At 40.7% G+C, this 21,256-nt stretch overlaps 1 protein-coding gene across 2 annotated transcripts in view; it reads right to left on the reverse strand.

Moving 5' to 3' along the window:
• The window catches only part of CADPS (calcium dependent secretion activator), a 464,921-nt gene that overhangs the window by 180,512 nt on the left and 263,153 nt on the right, over window positions 1-21,256 (reverse strand). For both annotated transcript variants that reach the window (XM_027864021.1, XM_027864023.1), the window contains exons 9-10: window positions 17,605-17,713; window positions 14,495-14,707 (exon numbers count right to left, since the gene is read on the reverse strand). In XM_027864021.1, coding sequence (XP_027719822.1) covers window positions 14,495-14,707; window positions 17,605-17,713 — 322 coding nt within the window. The remainder of the gene's footprint in view (window positions 1-14,494; window positions 14,708-17,604; window positions 17,714-21,256) is intronic.

Consider the following 21,256-nt stretch of genomic DNA (forward strand, 5'->3'; position numbering starts at 1 on the left):
CCATCCATCCATCCATCCATCCATCCATCCATCCATCCATCCATCCATCTATCCACCCATCCACCTGCCCATCCTTTCTTTTATTCTTCAAAAAGTGGCAAAATCCTGAATTTACACTAAGGTCACATTCTACCGAAAGCTTGATTCAATGTCTCATCAGACATCCAAATAAAAACAAAAGTCAAATAAGGGATCTGCTTGGAGTGGTGAAGAAGTCTGCCTGCTAACCAGGGGTACATTTATGCAAAAGAAAAAAAAAGAAAAAAGAAAAAAATTAAGAAGAAAGAAAGAAAGAAAAAAAGGAGAAAAGAAAGGAGTATCATTACATGGTTCGGAGAAATGACATGACCTACTCCCTCTCATTTGGCATTCAGAATACTCCAATGGCATATTTGCCAGCTCTCTTGACCAACTCCCTCTTAATAAATTACACACTCACCACGTGTTTGATCGACAGCTTTTTAAATATGAATAAAGAATTAGTACACTGTATTTATTTGGTTCATAACTGAACAAGTAACTGAGGGAAAACTTTCCAGAGAGTCAAGTTTTCATTTTCTTTAAGGCATCTTTTTAGAAAAAAGTAACCAGACCGCTTTAACAAAGTAGTTGCTTTCACTGTCCTATCTAACTAAAAAGGAGCATCAGGTATATTTATGCAACTTTGGTGATCGTGATGGGAACTTTCGTGGTCATTGTGAGGGTGTGATGCCAAAGCTTTGTGGACTGAATTATTTGGGTTCAATTATGGCACTGATCTCTTCATTTGGTTGGGACGGAGTTACCCAATGCACCCCTCCCTTTTCCTTTTCCCATGTGATCATCCATTGGGTGTCAACATTACAAGAAACTATCAAATCAGGAAATAAGAATGCTGACCCATGCAAGGCATGCTTGGACTTTTATTTATTAACTTATTCTGAACATTTCTGTCTTGAAATCTTGCTCAAGGAGGCTTTCCACCCTACTTTTTTATTCCCTGAAGTATCTATGGTTACCACACCATGGGTGCACTGACCATAGAAATTGGAATGGGGAAAGGAAAAAAACCACAACAGATTGTCAGAGTGCAGAATGATCTGTTTTCAGGCATTAAAGCAGTCAAGTTGATGTGAATTCCATGAAACAAAGGGATCATTTACAGTTTCATTGTGATGCTCAATTCATATTTACATCTTGGGACAGAAACAAAAATTAAAAATAAGAGATGTCAATGGTTGGCTTTAGTAAGAGAATCACTTGATGCCAATATGAAAGCCAGGGAGAGAAGGCAATTATGCACACGTCACATGCATCCTAAGTTTAGTATGGAAGCTGACATTTCAAACCTGAGTTCAGGAAAATAACATGAAAAGTTTTACTACGAGATCTAAACATGAGGAAAGTTTTAAGAGAGAGGAAAAAAAAAAGCACATTGCAGATGTCAGATAATCTCAACTGATTATCTGAGCTGTGCTAGCTACAGGGAGCACTTACCCTTGAGTCCAGCTAGAAGTTAGCAGGGTAAGAAGGAACAAACCAGAATAACATAAAGACTAGCAACAAGGCTTCGGAAAGCAGACAGGAGTTCTACCCTAGCAGCTAAAGTACTTGGGTTCAAGCAAAGAATGAAAAAGAAAACAAACAAACAAACAAAATAATAACTAAAAAGTCCCCCAAACCAATAACAACAGAAATCAAAAAAACCCCAAATCCTAACTGCTGGAAACAAACAAAATTGAAAAAAAACCAATTAGGGAAATAATCATCCCGACCGATTATCAGGGTGGAACATAAGATACAATTCTTAAAGACATCCAACTGTTGGCATATGATGGGCTTAACAGTTATTAGCTAGAAACAGACATTAAAAATGAAAAATATAACAAAGGGTTCTGTCAAACATTCCCTGACCCATTTTTCAAGTAAAAAAAAGGCTTTTTTTGCCCCTCCTGCAAAATGATAACTAGAAGTGTAATTTTCACTTTCATATAACACTAAGAGAGAGAGGACAAAGACAAGGGCAAGTGGCCACTTTGAGGATGCTTAATATTGCCAAAGGGGAATATAAATCTTGACAGCCCTGTTATCTACAGTTCTGGAAATCCATTTCTACGGAAACCCCAATCATGTCTAAAAATGGAGCAATGCCATTAATTGTCTAGGGCAAAAAATACCCCAAACAAAACCACACCCCAAACCAAAAGAAAAAAAACCACTTGTATTTTGGAATTCTTTTTCTTTTTTAATTGTAGCAAAGAAGAAAAAATATACATCAAAACATCCCATTTTTAAGATCTGGGCAACCCAAATAAAAGGGTTTGTCAAGTCCCACGCAAAATAAGGAATAGCAGGATCTATTTTTCAGCGTTGAAATTGCATAGCAATACTCCACTCCACTCTTCCTGAGGCTTTAGAGTTAGCAGTTGAATGCTGTTATGCAGTCATGAGGTCAGAGAACAAAATCTGCCTACAGAAGCCTGTGTAACGAAATCAAGTAGGTGCCCAACGAATTCAGCGTTGCTCCCAAATTTCCCGACTGCATGATGTGACGTTCTCAAGTCTCTCTTGAACATATATTATGTGACAAGACTGGAGTGTTTTTTTGTTTTTATCACCAAGAAAATTTCTACCTTTTCTAGGTTGCTTACTATTGCCATGAAAATAACAACAACAACAACAACAATAATAGTAAAGCAGTTGTAAATTTGTTACTGCAATGTATCATTCTGGAAAAATCACTCACTAGCAAGAATGGCATCTATCAATCAGGAAGGCTATTTGTAAAAGAAGCATTTAGAGGGAGGGAGGAGAGAGAGAGAGAGAGAGAGAGAGAGAGAGACAGAGAGAGACAGAGACAGAGACAGAGAGACAGAGAGAGAGAGAGACAGAGAGAGAGAGACAGAGAGAGAGAGACAGAGAGAGAGAGACAGAGAGAGAGAGACAGACAGACAGACAGACAGACAGAGAGAGACAGAGAGAGAGAGACAGAGATGCCAAATTTAAGTGGTTAACAATAGCTCTTACCTTTTAGCTGGTCAAGGAAACCTTTTTAAAATGCAATACTTGACTGTCTTTAAGGTTTGACATTTTGTGCCTTTGATAGCAAAATGATCGTAATTTTTATCAATGTAGTATCTTGTTATTCATTCAGTTATTTGATTACTTAGCTAATTATTTAATTGTTCAATGATACCAAAGGCTGCTTTATAACAGTTTTATGGTGTGCATTTTGGTGTTTTCTGAACTCAAACCTTTCAGGGTCTTGGTTTCCTGAAAAATGAGGGTGTTGGATGAGGTAATCTTTAAGGTCCAGAATAATGTACAGGGTTTAATTGAATAACCTATGTTAATAGTAAGTTATTTAATGGTACTCCTACTAGCATAGACCACAAAGGGCCTACCTTTGAGCCAGAAACATGTCCCGCTTCTGAATATGAGCTTTCTATCTCATCACAGGAAAATCATTCGCCATTTCAGGGCAACTCCCTAAAACTTTAGGTTTCAGGGGAGCTAAAGATCTACCGCAAAGGGCCTGGATCCAAATCAGAGCTCTGAGATTTTGCCTCCTGTGCCAATCTGGGCAGTCACTCCACTGCATTGGTCCTCTCTCTCATCTGGAAAATGAGGAGGTTAAAGTCCAGAGGTGGTGTCAAAGTCACATATTGATTTAGGAAACCAGAAATTTACATTATCTATGTTGTATTGCATTTTTATTTATTTTGTCAAAAACATTTTCATCTGTTTTGGTTGGCACTGGGAAGTTTTGCCAGAGGCATTCTGATGACTGCAGGTTTGACCCCTCTGGGCTGGACGGCTGCTGAGATCCTTCCCAGCTCTCAGTCCCATTGGCCCTATGTTTTGGCTGAGGGAGTTTGCAATCCATGAGCCCTTTCCTGCTTCTTCTAGCTTCCCTCTCCCTTCCCCCCTTGAATTGATCTTAGGGTACAGTTCTGTCTGACCACCCATTCTCAGTGTCCTTTGCCGCTTCTTCACCCATGTCACACCCATCCTCCAGGGCTCTTCCTGGGCCCTTTTTTTCTCTCCCTCTGTAATGCCTAATTGGTCATTTTGTCAATTCCCTGTGTTTTCAGCGATCATCTCTGTGAGGACGATTCCCAGACCTATAGTCTTTCTGCTGAAGTCCAGTTCTACACTCCCTGACTTTTCAACATTTCAAACTGGATATCCTAGCGGCTTCTCAAGCTCAGCATCTCTGATACAGAATTTATTACATACCCTCCTTCTCCAACCCTCCCTTTTTCTGAACTTCCTTCTTACTATTGAGAGTACTACCATCCTCCCAGGCTCCCAGGCTTTCATCCTTAGGCTGATGCTCAATTTGTTCTCACTCACTACATATAACCAATCTGATACCATGGCTTATCTTAGAATTCCTACCATCACAGTGTCTTTCCTATGTACGATCCCTTCTTTCTGCTTCCACAACCAAAATCCTAGTTCAGACCTTTATTGCCTCTTGCTTGTACTATTGCAATATTCTTCTAACTCCTGTCCTAACTCTAGTGTCTCTCCATTCTAATCTAACCTCTATTCAAGTGCCGGAGTGATTTTTCTAAAGGGTAGGGGGCAGCTAGATTGCACAGTGGTTAGAGTGCTAAGCTTGGAGTCAGGAAGACTCATCTTTGCAAGTTCAAATCTGGGCACAGACACTTACTAGCTGTGTGACCCTGAGCAAGTCATTTAACCCTGTTTGTCTCAGTTTCCTCATCTGTAAAATGAGCTAGTGAAGGAAATGGCAAACCACTCCAGTATCATGGCCAATAAATAAGCTCCAACGGCCCCCTATTAACTTCAGGATCAAATAGAAAATTCTCAGTTTGGATTTCAAAGCTTTGCGTAATGTTTCCTTCCTGCCTTTCCAGTCTTCTTATACTTTATTCAGCTTTACACACTCTTTGTTCCCACAACACTGGTCTACTTTGTCAAACATAAGAATTCATCTTCTACTTCCATGCATTTCCATTTGCTGTCCTCCATACCTTGAATACCTTATATGTTGCCTTCCTTCAAGACTTGGCTAAAATCTCACTCCTCAGAGTGCTTCTCATCTACTTTGTATACAGCTTGCATTTATCTAGTTGTGCACACTTGTCTTTCCCCTTTAAAATGGAAACTCCTTGAGGGCAGAAACCAACTTTTTGCATTTCTTTGCATTCCCAGTACTTAGCATTATGTAGGGTCCTTGTAACCTGTTGACTGACTAATAAATACTTGCTGATTGACTGACTTATCAATGTGCCATGTTTAGTTGAGATACCTATACGTCAATAGTGATCTACTTCAATACACCAATAGGCATTTATTAAGCACCTATTGTGTACTTGGCACTGAGGATAGAGACAGAAATGAAGGGCCCTCATCCTTGAGGAATTTGTATTGCAATGGGGACACAATATGTACATATGTTAAATTAGAAAAAAACACATAGAAAGTATATAAAAAGTTAATTTGGGAGGCAGAGGGAAGTAATAATAAGTGGGAGATCAGGAAAGGCTTTGTGTGGGAGATGGTCCCTGAGCCTTTCCTTGAATGAAGCTAGGGGTTTGATGAGGGTGGCTGGTGAAGAGGGAGGGCTTTCTAGCCGTGAGGGACAGCTTGCAAAGGCATGAAGGCAGGAGATAGAGCTGCCTGTGTGAGAAACTGCGAGAAGGCCTTGACGCTAGAGTATGGGATGGAGAAGAATATGTGGAATGGCAAGTAGGAGTGTGCACTAGATCTGAGAGGCAGAGGGAAGCTTCTGGAGCTTGCGGAGCAGGGGAGTGACGTGGTGACATCTGTGCTTTGGGAGTAGAGATCACCAGCCCAGTCCTGATGGGGAGAACTTGGTCCAATAAAGGGAAAACCAACTTGTTTCCTTCTAATTTGAAGCTAAGGCCCAGAGAAATTAAAAAACATGTGGCAGAGGTAGGATTCAAACCCAGAGCCTTTGGGTACTAAATCTAGAGCTCTTTCCACTGTAATATCCTTTTGTAACTGGTTTATTATACATGGCTCAGATACAGTAATTCCCAAGGCACCCTCTTGTATCATCAGTCTCCATTAGTTAGGACACTCTACAAGATTATAAGCCCTTCACAGTGGCCTATAGCTTGGCATAGTCAGTTTTTCAATTCACTTCCCCCCCAACACACACACAAACACTCACACAATATCCTTCTTAAATAGAAGGTCAGGGACTTTTGAAGTTCATGGTGCTTGGCCCATAGTAATCACTTAATACATACTTGCCCTATCTATAGGTAGTGCAGTGGAGAGAGCACCAGGCCTTGAGTCAGGAAGACGCGAATTTAAATCTGACTTGACACTTACTAGCTACATGACTTTGGGCAAGTCACTTTACACCGTTTGCCTCAGTTTCCTCATCTATAAAAAGAGCTGGAGAGGGAAATGGCAAACTACTTTAGCAGCTTTGCTAAGAAAACCCCAAATGAGGTCATAAAGAGTAGGACAAGACTGAAAGGATGGAACAACTTGACCTTTAATCTCCTTGCTCTTCTGCTAACTCTAGCCTTGACTGACACCGTCTCTCTCAGCCTCCTCTCTCCTCTGACTGGCAGACTGGAAGGTGGTGTGCTAAACTCCTCCCAATGCCTTCCTTTATTGAGGACAGAAACTAGACTTTGTCTCACTCCCCTTTGCATCTGCTGCTCTGTCCCGCCTCTGGCTACCTCCTGGTCTCCCTCGTGCCCCCTCCTTCTTTCTTTCTTTTGTGTGTTGTCTGTCCTCTCTCCCCCCATCCCAATTAGCTCCTTGAGGGCAGGGACTATCTTTTTATTGATTCTTTCTCCAGCATTAGGAAAGCACCTTGCACATAATAAATACTTAATAGATACTGATTGGATTGGATTGGTTAGTGGATAGAGGGTTAGCTTTCAGGTAAGGATAATCTGGGTTCAGCATGTATTAGTTATGTGACCATGAGGGTGTGACTTCCAAGATCATATATTTAAAATTATAAAGGACCTAAAAGATCATCTAATCCAACACCCTCATTCTACAGGTGAGGAAACAGGCCAAGAGAGATTAAGTGACTTGCTCACAGGGACAGTAAATGGCAGAAGCAGAATTTGAATACGGTTCCTTTAAGTCCAAATTCAGCGATCTTTCCATAGAACTCTGCTGCCTTTAGCAAGTCACATGACCACTGAGTGCCTCAGGGGCAATGTTCAGATACTGAGTTATAGAAAGTTGACTATCTTCATCAGTGGAGAAAGTTTCCACACTAGGATTTCTCAACATCGATGAAATTACATGTTCAGAGTGCCTTCCCTTCCAGGCTTAATGACAAAAGAAAAAAAAAAGTGACCAGTACATTAACTGGTCTGCTAGGAATCACAAAGACAATCACAGAACACTAGAAAATGAGATAGCATGATAGAGCAGCTAGGACGCTGCATTTGGACTCAGGAGATCTGAGTTAAAATAGTCCTTAGACACTTACTAAGGTAGCCATGAGATCCTGAGCTAGTTACTTACTCTCTGTATGCTTTTTTTTCATCTGTAAAATGACAGGGAAGGTTGGAATCTAAGGTCCCTTCTAGTTTTAAACTGATCAATGACCTAATTTAACCCTATCATTTCTCTGGAAGCCAGGGCCCTGAGGAGTGAAGTCCCTTGGTGCCAGTGGGCCCTCTCCCTGAGGGTAGGGATTGTCATTGTTCATGTCTGTATTTTCAGATCTTAGCAGGGGGATTTATCTGCACAGAGCAGGTTCTTTACTAATTCCTGTTTGTGTTAGTGTACTCAAGGTCACCCAGCCAGCAAGTGACAAGTCCTAGGAGGGTACCCAGGTCTGAAAGCCCAGCCTACTTTCCACTGCCCCATGCAAAAATTCTAATTTAGACAACCTGGAAGCATTCACTCAAATGGCAATGCCCCAGGTGTATTTCAGCTCTCTTAATGGCCATACAAGCAGCATGGAGAAGATGACCATGTCAAAAGGATCCTGGAGACTTGTACCTTCACTAATTTATCTGTATTTTGCAGAAATAGCCAGAGACCCAGCAGCTGGTAGCCCTTGCCATACTGGTACCTATAGACTTCTCAATAGTTATTTTGGAATAACAAGGTCTTTTTTTTCCCCCTAAATGGGTGAAATGACTTCCCTTTAGCAGCACTTTGCATGATGCCTGCACATAATAGGTATTTAATAAATGTTTATGGATTGATCGATTTTGTTGCCCGTCTGTCATGGTCCACGTCAGTCACGGAGAATGACATACTGAGATTTACTGCATTTGCTCACCCTTTCTTTGAGTACCATAACAGAATTTGAGAAATTAGACTCATCCAAAGTCTTAATGGCAGCCTAGTGACAAGGTACATTCTGATGGATTTCTAAGCCACTGTCCACACTGACCTCCACTACAGTTCCTACCCCAATGACATGTCACGGCATTGTGGAGACCCTGGGTTCTCAAAGCCCATGATAGCAGCATGCCAGTTGCAGTGGATTCTTGCCTGGACCCTTGGACAGACCGAGGACCAGTGTAGACAAGTAATCTTATCACCAGGTTGGATACAAGGAGGACTTTTGGTTACAGCGGCTCTTGAAGATCACCTAATACATCGTAGAGAGTTTATGACCCGATGGAGTGACTGCCCACATTGGCAACATTGCCCAGATCTGCAGCCTGAGTCACTTCCACAATTCCCTCTTCCCCCTTCCTCTACCCCTTCCATGGCCAAGTCTTGTCAAAATTTGTTGATCCTACTTACACGTCTCTCAAACTTGTCCCTTTATCTCCACTCATGGTAGGCTTCTACTCTAGTTCAGAGCATCATCATTTCTTACTTGGACTATTGCATTAACTACATAGGAAGCCCTCCAGGCTTGTGAATATTCCTCCTCTCCTCACATCATCTTGCATTGCCTTCCTGGTGTAAATGTTGTCTGATAGGGTCAATTTTCTAGCCTGTCTATGCATCTCCATCACCTAGCACAGTGCTTTGTCCAGGGTTAATTAATGCTTGTTTAATTGAATTGAATTAAGCTGGAAGATAGAAGATGAGCTAAGAATGGAAAGCAGTGTGGCATACAAAAAGAAGCACAGGACGTGGAGTTAAAGGACCTGAGTTCAAATCCTGATTCTGTTTCTTGTTACTTCTGTGACTTTGTCCAAATCACCTAGGCCTCAGTTTATTCATCTTTGAAATTAAGCAGTAGGACTAAATAATTTAATTTTTACCTTTTATTTGTTAAAAATGTATAGGGGAAAGAAATAGTTTTTCTTTGTTCAGTATTTATTATTGATTTAATACTTTAAAATAGATTTTATTGACATCTTTTGTTTGTATCTCACTTATATTCTTCCCTCTTTCAGAGAGCCAGCCTTTATAATAAAGCTTATTTTTTTAAAAACAGAAAAATTAAAAGAGGAAGAGAAAAATTCAGCAAAACTGATCAAGGCATTTAAAAAAAATCTGATGTATGCAACATTCTGTCTTCATGATCATTCTTCTTCCTCCCTACCCCCACCTCTGACTGGATGATTTCTGAGTCTGATGAGGCTCTTATAGGGTATCCTATGTAGGACATGAAGATGCCCATTTGTCTGATATGATTTACATAAGATTCTGCCTGGAGGAAAGGAGATCAAATGTACAAAAGGGAAAGGAGCTGTTTTATTTGAATATCCCATGTAGGTACATGTGAATAAAATCCTATTCGTTCTAATTCATTCAAATGATGTTCAGGAACACTATGAAAACCTTCAGAATCCATCTGAACTATGTTATTTTGCCAGACAAGGTCCACAGAAAGGTAATAAACCATTAATAACTTAACTATGAATAGAAATTGTGCAATTTAGTAGGTAGGGAAGCAATAGTGTATAAAATTCATCAAGCCCAATGTGAATTTCCTCTAGCCCAGTTTCAAGGCCATTTCCTCCATTAAGCCTTTTCTAAGTCAAACCACTGAATATCCGCCAGAATACCAAAGAATCTCAAAGTTGGAAGGGGGCCTAAGGGGCCATCCATTCTAACCTAAACCAGAATGGGAAATGCCCTCCACAAAGTACTTGGCAAGTGGACCTAGAGACTTTACTTGAAGACCTCCAATAAGAGGGATCTACTAACTCCCAAGGCACCCCTCTCTACCAGTGGATAGTTCTAATAATCAGATAATTTTCCTTAAATCAGGCCTAAAGTTGCCTCTTTGCAACTTTTTCTCATTTCTCCTCATTCTTTCCTCCAGTACTAGGCAGAGCACCCTACTTCTTCTTCTATACAATAATCCCTCAGAAACTTGAAGATAGTTGTCATGCCCTCCACTGAGACTTCTAATCTCCAGGTTCATGACCTTCATTTCCTTCACGGATCCTGAGAGGTCATGATTTTGAGGTCCTTCACCATCTCAGTTGCCCTCGTCTGGAAAGTCACTGGCTCAGCCACGTCCTTCTTAAAATGCGGTGCCCGTAACCGAACCTCATATACCAGATAATGTATGCCCAGGGCAGAATACAGAGAAACTAACCCCTTTCTCACCCATGGAAGCTGTGGCTTCTCAGTGCAGCTAAAGACAGCGGCAGCAGCCTTCTCGGCCTCTTGATTGACATATATTGATGTTGCAGCCTACTAAAACTAGATTCTTAAAAAGATGCCCACACTAGCCACACTACCTCTTAAACTTGCCTTAGATTTAGGAAGTTGGTTTCTTGAACCCCAGTGTTACACTTTGCATTGATCAAGTTTGATTCAGATTTACATAGATCCCTTTTCTGAACTCCCATTACATTTATAATAATAATAAAATAAGAATCACTAGTATTTATGTCATATTTTAAGGTTTGCAAAGTGCCTTATATCTTTATGTCATTTGATTCTCACAACAATTCTGGGAAGTAGGTGCTATTCTCATTTTAGAGATGGGGAAACTGAAGTAGGCAGCAGTTAAATGATCTACCCAGGGACTCCTAGCTAATAATTATTTGAGGATATATTTGAACTCAAGTTTTATAGTCATAATGACCTAGTTAAACAATTGTCATCTAGTTGTTTTATGTATATTAGTAGCTAAGAGGCACATGGAATAACAGAAAGCTCCCTGGAAATGGAATTTATGAACTTAAATCTTGGTCCAGCTTGGTGACCCTGGGTAGGTTTCTGAGTCTCAGTTATCTTATCTGTAAAATGGGAATAGTAATAATGCTTTTATTCTTTACCTCACTGGGGTGTGATGAGGAAAATACTTTGTAAACTTTGAAGTGTTTTAAAAGTGGGAATTATTACCGTAAGCTTCTTGAGGGAGATCGTCTGAAATTTTTACTGTGCCACTTATATGGTGCTAAGCACAGTTCTAGGTAAATAACTCCTTGATTAATTGATTGAGCCTAAAAGAAGAGCGTCAGTGATGCGCTCCTACATAGCGGTTACAAAGAAATCATTCCACTCAACTCTCATTTGTCAAATGCCTGCTGCGTAAAGGACTCTCTAGGTTATAAGCTGTCCAGGAGACATTACCATTGAGTCTTGCTTCCCTGCGTCTAGACTGCATCCCCCATTCTCCCCCTCCCCAACTTTCTCATCACAAATGCTCAGCATTCAAATAAGAACTGACTGAGGACCTTTCGCTGGATAAGGAGCTCAAATGTATGTTTTCAAAGACCTCATACTAACCTGGGAAGGTTGTAAGATTTCTTAATATGATTTGAATGAATTATCATAGGATCATAGATTGAGAGCTGGAAAGGACTTGAGCAGACACTGAGTATAACTCCCTCATTTTATAGATGGACCAGAGAAGAGCAGTAACTTGCCCAGGGTCGCAAAGCTGGTGAGCCCCTGAGGTGTGATTTGAACACAAGTCTTCTTGACTTGTGTCTAAGACTCTAGGCACTACCTTATATTTTCTGATAGAATCCTATCCTACTCATATTTTCTAATAATTGGGAGAAAGAACATTGGATGAGGGGTCAGAAGACCTAAGTTCTTATCCCAGATTCCCCAATTATGAGCTATGTAACTTTGGGCAAGGGCATTTCTAACACTCTGGGTCTCAGTTTAGTCATCTGTAAAATGGGTAAATGATAGCTGTCCCGCCTCCCTCACTAATTTTCTGTGAAGATAAAAGGATAAATGCATAGGAAGGACTTTGTACACTAAGTGCCATACATACATAACATCAAGTAGGGAGGCCATCTTGCCTTTGTTCCTGAAAAGAATTACTATTACAACATTTTAAACTATATATTATCAAAATTATTATTAGACTTTGTCATTTGTGTTATATAAGATGGTACATTTTTTGAGGAATGTTATATAATTTTAGGGGCAGCTAGGTGGCTCAATGGATAGAGTGCCAGGCCTGGAGTCAGAAAGATTCATCTTCCTTAGTTCAAATCTGGCCACTTACTAGCTGTGTGACCCTGCCAAGTCACTTTACTCTGTTTGCTTCAGTTTCTTCATCTGTTAAATGAGATGGAGAAGGAAATGGCAAACCACTCTAGAATCTGTGTCAAGAAAACCCCAGATGGGGTCACCAAGAGTCAGACATGACTGAAACAACTGACCCACGCAATACCATTTTAGATCTAGAAAGAGATCTTACATTGCCCCATCTCTGCCCGTTTTCAGATGAGAATATTGAGGCCTCAAGAGGGAAAGTGACTTCTATAAGAAAAAGAAATGAGTCTCCCAACTCTCTGTCCTATACTGTTTTTGAGAATGTCATATATTTTGAAATTTTATTTCATTCTAAGTGACCTTTTATATTCTGAGTGAGGAGAAAAGTACAGAATAACAACTGGGCAATATGTTGAGTTTATGTCTTTAGTAAAAAAGCAATTGTTTATTTTGTTTCCATTTTGTTTGCAGTAATGGTCATAATCATGGTCGTCGTCATCATCATCATCATCATCATCATCATCATCATCATCATCATCATCATCAGGTTAAGGTAGCCTGATGGTGGGGAGAGGGCCAGCCTTAGAGTCAAGAAAACCTGGGTTCAGGTTCCCCCTCAGACAAATACGGGCTGTGTGACCCTGTAACCTCCCAGGGTCTTGAGCAGCTCTTGAAGAACAAAAGCTGTAACCACATTGGTAGGAGTGTTCTCACTGGAAGTGCCTCATACCAATGAAATTTGCAGGTTTGGGCCAAAAAAAAAAAAAAAAAAAAACAAAAACCTGAAAAAGTTTGCAACAAATAATTACTTTGTCTGACCCTCTACCTGGAAGTTGAAAGCTGCCAAAAAGTAAGTTATTGAATGTTGGAGGCAAGAGCATCCTTAGAGAGAAATCCATGGGGCAATGGAAAGAAGAGTAGTTTTAGGGTCAGAGTATCTGGACTCAATCCCATATTTCTTGCAGGGTTCATGGCATTTTGGCTTTAGAGCTGGAAAGAACCTCGGAGAGCATCTAGTCCAATATTCTAACTTTACAGATGAGGAAACTGAGGCCTAGAGAGGAGAAGTAACCTGACTAAGGTTTGGCAGGCAGTAAGCGCTGGAGGCAGGATTTGAACCCAGGTCCCATATTTCCAAAATTGTTGAGCTTTCCACTACACGGTGCTTTGTGTAACCTAATATTCTACATCTATGTGAGCTCTTACTGTTCCAAATGCAGCTCCCTCTCTGGGCCTCAGTTTCCTTATCTATAAAAGGAGGGAGTTGGCTAAGGCCCCTTCTAGTTCTAAATTTATTATTTCATGATCCTATGGTCTTATAGATGGATAAACCAAAGTCTAGGCAAGTGAAATTAGTTAGCTCAAGGCCACACAGCTAGGTAAATGGCAGAGTCAAATCCAGTCTCCCAGTCTCCCTGAATCTTAGGCCCATAATTACCTCGGTCTACCTAACTACCTATTAACAAGACACTTGCAAGGGTTGAACAGCAGAAACAGCCAGAGGAAAAAGGAGGACAGGATGCTGGAGCACTAACTAGGGTTGTTTAAGGAGACTATTGTAATTTTGAATCTGAGTTTATTTATTGCCTAGCCCAGGATGGGAATTTAAGGCACAAATGATTTTTTCACTGCATGTGATAATGTCTTATTTTATTTTTAAGTTATTCTTAATGGCAGATTTTTAATTGGTTTCAAATGAAGCCCTATTTATAAAGTAACATTAATAGGAAGGAATAAAACAAGGAAAGAAATCACACACTTTATTTAAGACGATCAAAGAAAGACAAATGAATGGCTGGCTATGAATTACCATCCTACCTTTCACCTCTCTGACTGCGTCTTTGTCTCATTTTAACCCTTAAAACTGACATAAATGTTCCATGTAGTTCAGTCTTTGAAAATAAAATAGATCAAGTATTGCATTTTAAAATCCCATTCATCAATCATTCCATCCCAGCTTTTCCCAGGCTTCCCCAACTCATGTTTTTAGCAAACATGCCTGATGAATCTTTGCTTTCAAACATTTTAGAACCCATAAAATTGTGTTTTAAGAAGCTAATTTAACCTGGTCTTTGGAGATTGATTTGACTTCATAGGGTAAATCATGGATTAGAGAGCTACATCCTTAGACAACTTAGTTACTTACAAAATTGAGAGATTGGTGCATCTAGCTGAGGCACGTTTCCTCCCTTGGCATTTAGCTTTTGAACTTGAGTTGGGGGGACAGGCTTGTGGGACTGGCCAGTGGCCCGGTACATGGCTTGAACCCACAGGATCCGGTCTTGCTCATCATCACTGGCAAAAATCACTGTGTCTCCTTCTTTAACTGCATTGAAGAAGGCTCGGCCCCCTTCCAGACCTGGAATGAGATCAGACAATACCTGGATGGGATTTGGTCTCTTTCATGCCTCGTCATCACCAATAGCACACTGGGAAATGGTCTTGCCAATGACGTTCTTCCCAGCCATTGGTGTAATATGCTCATTCTGCTGGCTGTATGTCCTGTACAGATGGGTCTGTGTCAAAGTCAACTACTTTAAACTCTGAACTCCTAGGGATCAGGAATCGTCTATGCATCTATTTTAGAATTTCACTGACTATAGTGTATCACTCAGGCATCAGAAAAACTGTTTTGGGGGCATGATGAATATGAAGTTGAATGACATTTAATCCCTTCTTGATTCCTTATCTAGATGTGGGTAGGTTCCTTGAATGGCAGGCAGCTTTGGGTTGGTACACAGCAAAGCAATGAGCATGTATTAAGATCTTACTATGGGCCAGGCACTGTGCTAAATGCTGGAGAGAAGAAAAGCAGAAAGAACATTAGTCCTTGCCCTCAAGGAACGTATATTCTAATGAGAAAAGACAGAGTACAAAAGGAACTGAAAGGGGTTTGGGAAGCATGACATTGAAATCTGAAAGTCAGAAGCATAGCCAGGAGGTGAATGAAGGTTGACCAGCCTGGGACCTTCCCCAAAATGGCAGTTCCTGGAGGAACTCACCAATGGGAGAAGAGGGCTGGCATGGGGGAGAGATGTTCCTGGGTGAGAAGGCCCAGGGTGAATGTTCCAGGAGGCCCCAGGCACAATGGCTGGTAGAATATTTTGAGCAGTGTTTTGTGGAGGCCTTTGAAGCCTATACATTCTGGCTATATAATATATGTCATCCAAAAGGGGGCAGGACGAAGGAGGTACTCATAGTAATTATAACCCACTTCCTGTAGGTCCCTGGGCACATGTCTGAAGGCTCTCTGGCAGTAGTCAGACCTGCCTGTGAGAAGTGAAAATATGTGAACCTCCTTGTTTTCCTTAAGTCTTTCCCAGTCTCTCCAGCTGCTACAGCTTTCATCTCCAAGGCTATCTTCGGTCTAATCTCTATGTGTCTTGTGCCCCTCTACTTATATACTTACTGCCTCCTCCAATAGAATGTAAGCTTCTTGAGGGCAGGGACTGTGTTTTTGCCTTTCTTTGTATTCTCAGTGCTTAGCATGTTGCCTGACACGTAATAAATTGTCAATAAATGCTTGTTAACACTTTCATCGGTAATGAAAAGGGCTGATTCTGGCAATTATTTTCGTCCCACCCCCACTTTTAAAGGCCATTGAGGTTTCCATAACAAATGAGGCTGCAAACTGCCGAAAGAAGAGAGAGACTAGGGTTGGATCCATTGAGAAAGAAATATAATGTCCTTACCTGCTCTACTTTGGGTCTTTGAGAAGGAGGCTCAAGAATAGGATCCAGGGGGTAGCAATGATGGGGGTGATAGTAGCAATGGTGGGGATGATAAAGCAATAAAATCAGCATAGATCTTAAAATGAGTATTCTATTTAATATTGTTGGTATTATCGATATTAATATTTTTGTTGCTAGATACAAATAAAAAAAATTTTTTTCTTATGGAAAATGGCATTTCTGTCATAAGAGAGAGTACCCACCAGCATGGCCAGCATTTAGGTTGGGTTTTTTTTTTTTTGTCTTTCAAGGACTCAATCTAGAAAAGATTATCACAACAAAGGGATTTTGGTTTGACTTTCAGAACAAAGTCATGTTTTGCCTTTTGATGTTGACTTTGTATGGTCCACTTTTTGACTTATTTTCACCATGAGTTTTACATGGCTCTCACAGGGTAGCAACAAGGAAAGGCTGGGCCCATTTTTATCTGAGGGTAAGCCAATGTTGGGGAAGAAAACAAACTTGCACCTGCCAATGTGAGGGCCAATTTAACGAACCATTTTGTGAAAATGCCAGGAGGCACACTTGTAAGAACAGGAGGCTCCCGACTAAAGCATTTAATTAATGCCTAATGAAGCCAGTCCTGTCTTTGTATAGTGGCAGTGTGTAGAATTACCCATTGGAGAGCAAGGCAAAGTGGGTCACTGACTCTTAAGATGGGCTTGAACACCAGAAAAATCAGCTTTTCTGCTAACGTGGTCTGTAGGACTAGTCTTCTATATCTCGTCAGGTTAATACCCATCTTCCCTTGAGCTCATCTTTCTTCTATGCTTATTTTATTGCATGTGGAAGAGCAATATGGGAGGAGGAAAAAAGGTTTTGGGCCAAATACTACAGTATGGTTGGAAATGCTTGCCTCATGTAGATTTGGCATAAGAAAATAACTTTTCTGGGAGAGGGCTGCTGGTGCTTGTTGCTCATTAATATGCTGAAATGATCCCCCACCCCCCAAAGTCTAGGATGCTGAAGACTGATTTCGGCTGGGTTTTTGGAAAGATTACATTTGGGGGAGGGTAGGAGAAAAATACAACTTTCAAATATAAAACTTCCCCCTCAAAGGCTCCCATTTTACATGGGTTTTTCAGTTACAAAGGGAATCAAAGAGGTTAAATGGGTCTCTTGTTTTAAAACTGTCCCTGACTTTAAATTCTTTCTTCTTGAGAACATAGTGATGATCAGTGTAGAACGAGTGGGGAATCTATTGTTGAATGTTTTCTAACCTGTGTTGTGTGGCTTAGATGTTTGTATTTGACAAACGGGTCTTGCTTGAGTATATACATGCGTGTATTCTATTATACAGACTTGTAGTGGCAAATAAATGTGTATATATATATATATATTATATATAAAATATATATAATATATATAATATATATACATATATACATGTATGATTATTTTAGATTTGAGCATTACTTTTAGGAAAAAATCGGAACTCATTTTGATCTACATTTAATCATTCTGTGTAACTGTGGGAAGGAGAACCATTTCATTGATGACTGAAGCCTGCCATGAAGTAGGGTACCTGGCTGGGGGTCCGTGTAGTCTACGGTGTAGCCATCCAGCTGCAGAAGTTCCTGAGGCTCGGCCTTTTTCTCTCGGTAACTGCACATGGCAAATGTGTACTGGCTGACCTGCAGAGATGACAGTCAAGTCTGTGCTGGGATATCCCATCTCACATGAGCCCACAAACATAAGAAACCCAACTTACCAAACCTCTTTTCTTTCTCAAGTGTTCCCGGATAAGAATAATACTAATAACAATAACAACAGCCAGAATAATGTTAACAGCTCATGTTGACTTATCATACTATAGTTGAGTAAAATGACCCTGTGAGGTAGATAGGCAAACTAACTCCAGAATGGAAACTCCTTGAGAGCAGGCAGTTATATTTTCTTTGTATCTTTTTGTATATTTTTGTATATTTTGTATATTTTTTCTACATTTTGTCTTTGTATCTCTAATGCCTGACATACAGTAGATGATAATTGAATGCTTGCTGGGTTGAAATAAATTGAACAATATAAGTTTTATTTTCCCTGATTTCTAGATTGTAGGCTCAGTCTGTCATGAGGCATTGATGTTGACCCTGGCAATAAGTGGATCTGAGTTCAAGTCCTGCCCCGGACCCATACCAGCTGTGTGTCCCTGGTCACACGTTTAACCTCTCAGTGCCCCAGGCAACTCTCTAAGAGTCTAAGTCATAAAGAAAGTTTCTATCTTTGTGGGCAGAGAAGGTTCCTCTCCAGCAAGTCCCTTCACTAATGAAACCAACAGGTCCAATTAGAAATAACAAACAAACAAAATAGGATTTAGAACTGGAAGGGGCTTTAGAGATCTGTCTGCTAATTTTACAAATGAGAAAATTAGAGATCAGAAAGATTCAGTGATTACCCCAAAGTCCCTACCTTGAATCCTTAGCAGAGATGATTTTGCGTCTGTCTGGTCCTTCGCTGCCTAGCCCAGTGATGGGTACATTTGGGGGCGGGCCCACATTTGTGATTTTATCACTATAGGGAACTCCTGGTGTAGAAACTCCCTCCAACAATACAGATCCTTTGTGATGGGTAATGTCAGAGAGACAACTGCAGGTGCACACAAGTTGCCTTTCCAGGTCACATGGCTTTCTCTCTTCCTGAATATTCTCTTCTAAAATCACTACCCTTGTATCTTCTTAGGGCCCAAAGTGGCCTTTCCTGACTACCCCTTTCTCTAACGTCTCTTCCAATTAGACTATAAGGTCCTTGAAGGAAGGCTTTTTTGTCTTTCTCTCCCTAGCTCTTAGCACAATGCCTTGAATATAGAAAGCAGTTAATACACTTTTCCTCATTCATTTCATCATTTTCTAACTACCTTTCTCTCTCTCTCTCTCTGTACACACACACACACACACACAATTTATATATATATGTATATATATGTATATATATATATATATTTCCACATGCCTTTCTCTATGTACCTGCCTCACTCCTGAATAGATGCTGAATACATGTTGAATTGCATTGAATTGATAGTACAAATGTTATTATTCCCATTTTATACATTAAAGGAAGAGATCATAATCACTTAACCTCCCCGAGCCTTAATTTGCTCATCTATGAAATGAGCGGATTGAGCAGCACATCAGCATCTTATTCAATCTGCCCTTTTCTTAGATGAGCAAACTGAGGCTGAGGGAGGTTGAGTCTCTGAACTAGAGGACATTTCCCTTGGTATCTCCAGTGCCTGGCACAGTGTCTTCTTGCACCTGTTAGGTTTCTTGATGGATGTTGATTGAATTAAATTGACAAAGCAAATCCAGGATTTCACTGTGAATATGAATTCCTGGCTTTTTTTTTCTACCACATTCCCCTAGACTCTCTCCTACCTCTCCAACTGATGGAGTTTGTCTCCTGGAACAATGGTAGGCAGAATTGTTTAGGTGGCTTGTTGCTAATCAGTGGGCTGGGGTCATTGGATGATACACCCAGAGCTGACAGATACCCGAGAGGTCATCCAGACCCTTACAGACAAGGAAGTGGAGGCTCAGAGAGTTGTGACTTGCCCAAGGACACATGGACAGTGTTAGTGCCAGGATTTAAACCGGAGTCATTGACTCCAAATCTAGCTGTTACCTTCTCCTCCAGCATATCCCCTCATTTATTTATGTTCTAATTTTAAAACACGATTTATTTTGCAGCAAGCAAGCAAACTCACACTACTCGGCACGGAACCATGTTTTTCTTTTTCTTTTTCTTTTTCTTTCTTTCTTTTCTTTTTTTTGGAAGAGTGTGTTTATGTGCTTTGGAAACTCATTCATCTCAGACAAGTGGGGAAATGACACCCTGTCACAAACAATGTGAACTGAATTGGTAGGTGCCAGTCACATTAAAGCAATCTTCCACCCCCCGACCTTGGCAGCGGATGTCATCCTTGATGCTGCAAGTGGCAGCCCTCACTCCTCGGAGTCACCATCTGCATGACACCACGCATTCAATGTCCAAGTTTGATGGGAGCTTTCGGCAGCTGTAGGGGTCTCTGTCAGTCTCCAAGATTGCCTTCAGGAGCCCATCAAACCTCATCAAGACCCAGATTGGGTAGTGAGCATTTTAAAACCCTGAGAAGAGCTGGAAGACTATTCCAGATGCAAAGGATTCTCCCTGCTTCGGGCTAGGAACTTAGAAATCGACAATCAACTGATTTCCAATGTCTCAGTTAAGGTTGGGTCACTGCCCCTGACTCCTGACTTCATTTTATTAGATTAGACGTGGCCTTGACCTGTGAAAGGAACTCTGAGTCTCTCCACCTCCCCTCACTCCCATTTCAGTATGGTCTCCAGTTTTGATTTTTTTTTTGTTCTTTTTAGATAAAGATGGAACTGTTGGGGATAGGTTCAGTTCCAAGACAGCTAAGTGGATAAGAAATTCGCCTCCTTCAGTCTGGTGTGATTTCTTCTTCTGCAAGGATGTAGGGGCCAAGATGTCCATTGTTGATGAGAAATTATTAGACTTGAGCAAAAAGACCCAGTTTTCCCTTTGGATCAATGGGTTGCTGCTGCCCTCTATTGGTTCTTATATAATACTTTCCAGAAAAGCAAATCCCAGAACCATGAAGCTCTTTGGGGCTTCCTAGTTATTCTCTTCTAAAATCACATCCTTGTAATTTAGGGGGCCAAAGTGGCCCTTCCTAGCTACTTCTCCTTCTACTGTCTCCTCCTATTAGAATGTGAGCTCTTTGGAGGTAGGGACTGTCTCTGCTTTTTTGTCTTTTCACCCCTAACTCTTTAACACAATGCCTTGGACATAGAAAGCTCTTAATAAATGACTTTTTCTTAATTTACTCATTCATTCATTCACCTCTTCATCCATTCATTCCAAAATGTTGTCATGCTGGGGAAGTAACGCTAAATTTTAATTTTCATTCTCCGCTTAGTGAACATAATAGAAAATAGGCATTTTCATACAAATAAAAGATTCTACATGAAACTGCAGGGCTCTATTAGGGTTTTCTTTGCATGTCTATGTGATAAATTCAGCAGGTAGGAGGCACAGTGGCTAGATCGGTGGGCCTGGAGTCAGGAAGACTCACATCTGACCTCAGACACGTACTATGTGTCACCTTGAGTTAGTCACTTAACCCTGTTTGCTTCAGTTTCCTTATCTGTAAAATGGGCTGCAGAAGGAAATGGCAATCC

Source organism: Vombatus ursinus, unplaced genomic scaffold, assembly GCF_900497805.2.
Source record: "Vombatus ursinus unplaced genomic scaffold, bare-nosed wombat genome assembly UNPS02014773.1, whole genome shotgun sequence".
In the NCBI taxonomy this organism is placed as follows: domain Eukaryota; kingdom Metazoa; phylum Chordata; class Mammalia; order Diprotodontia; family Vombatidae; genus Vombatus; species Vombatus ursinus.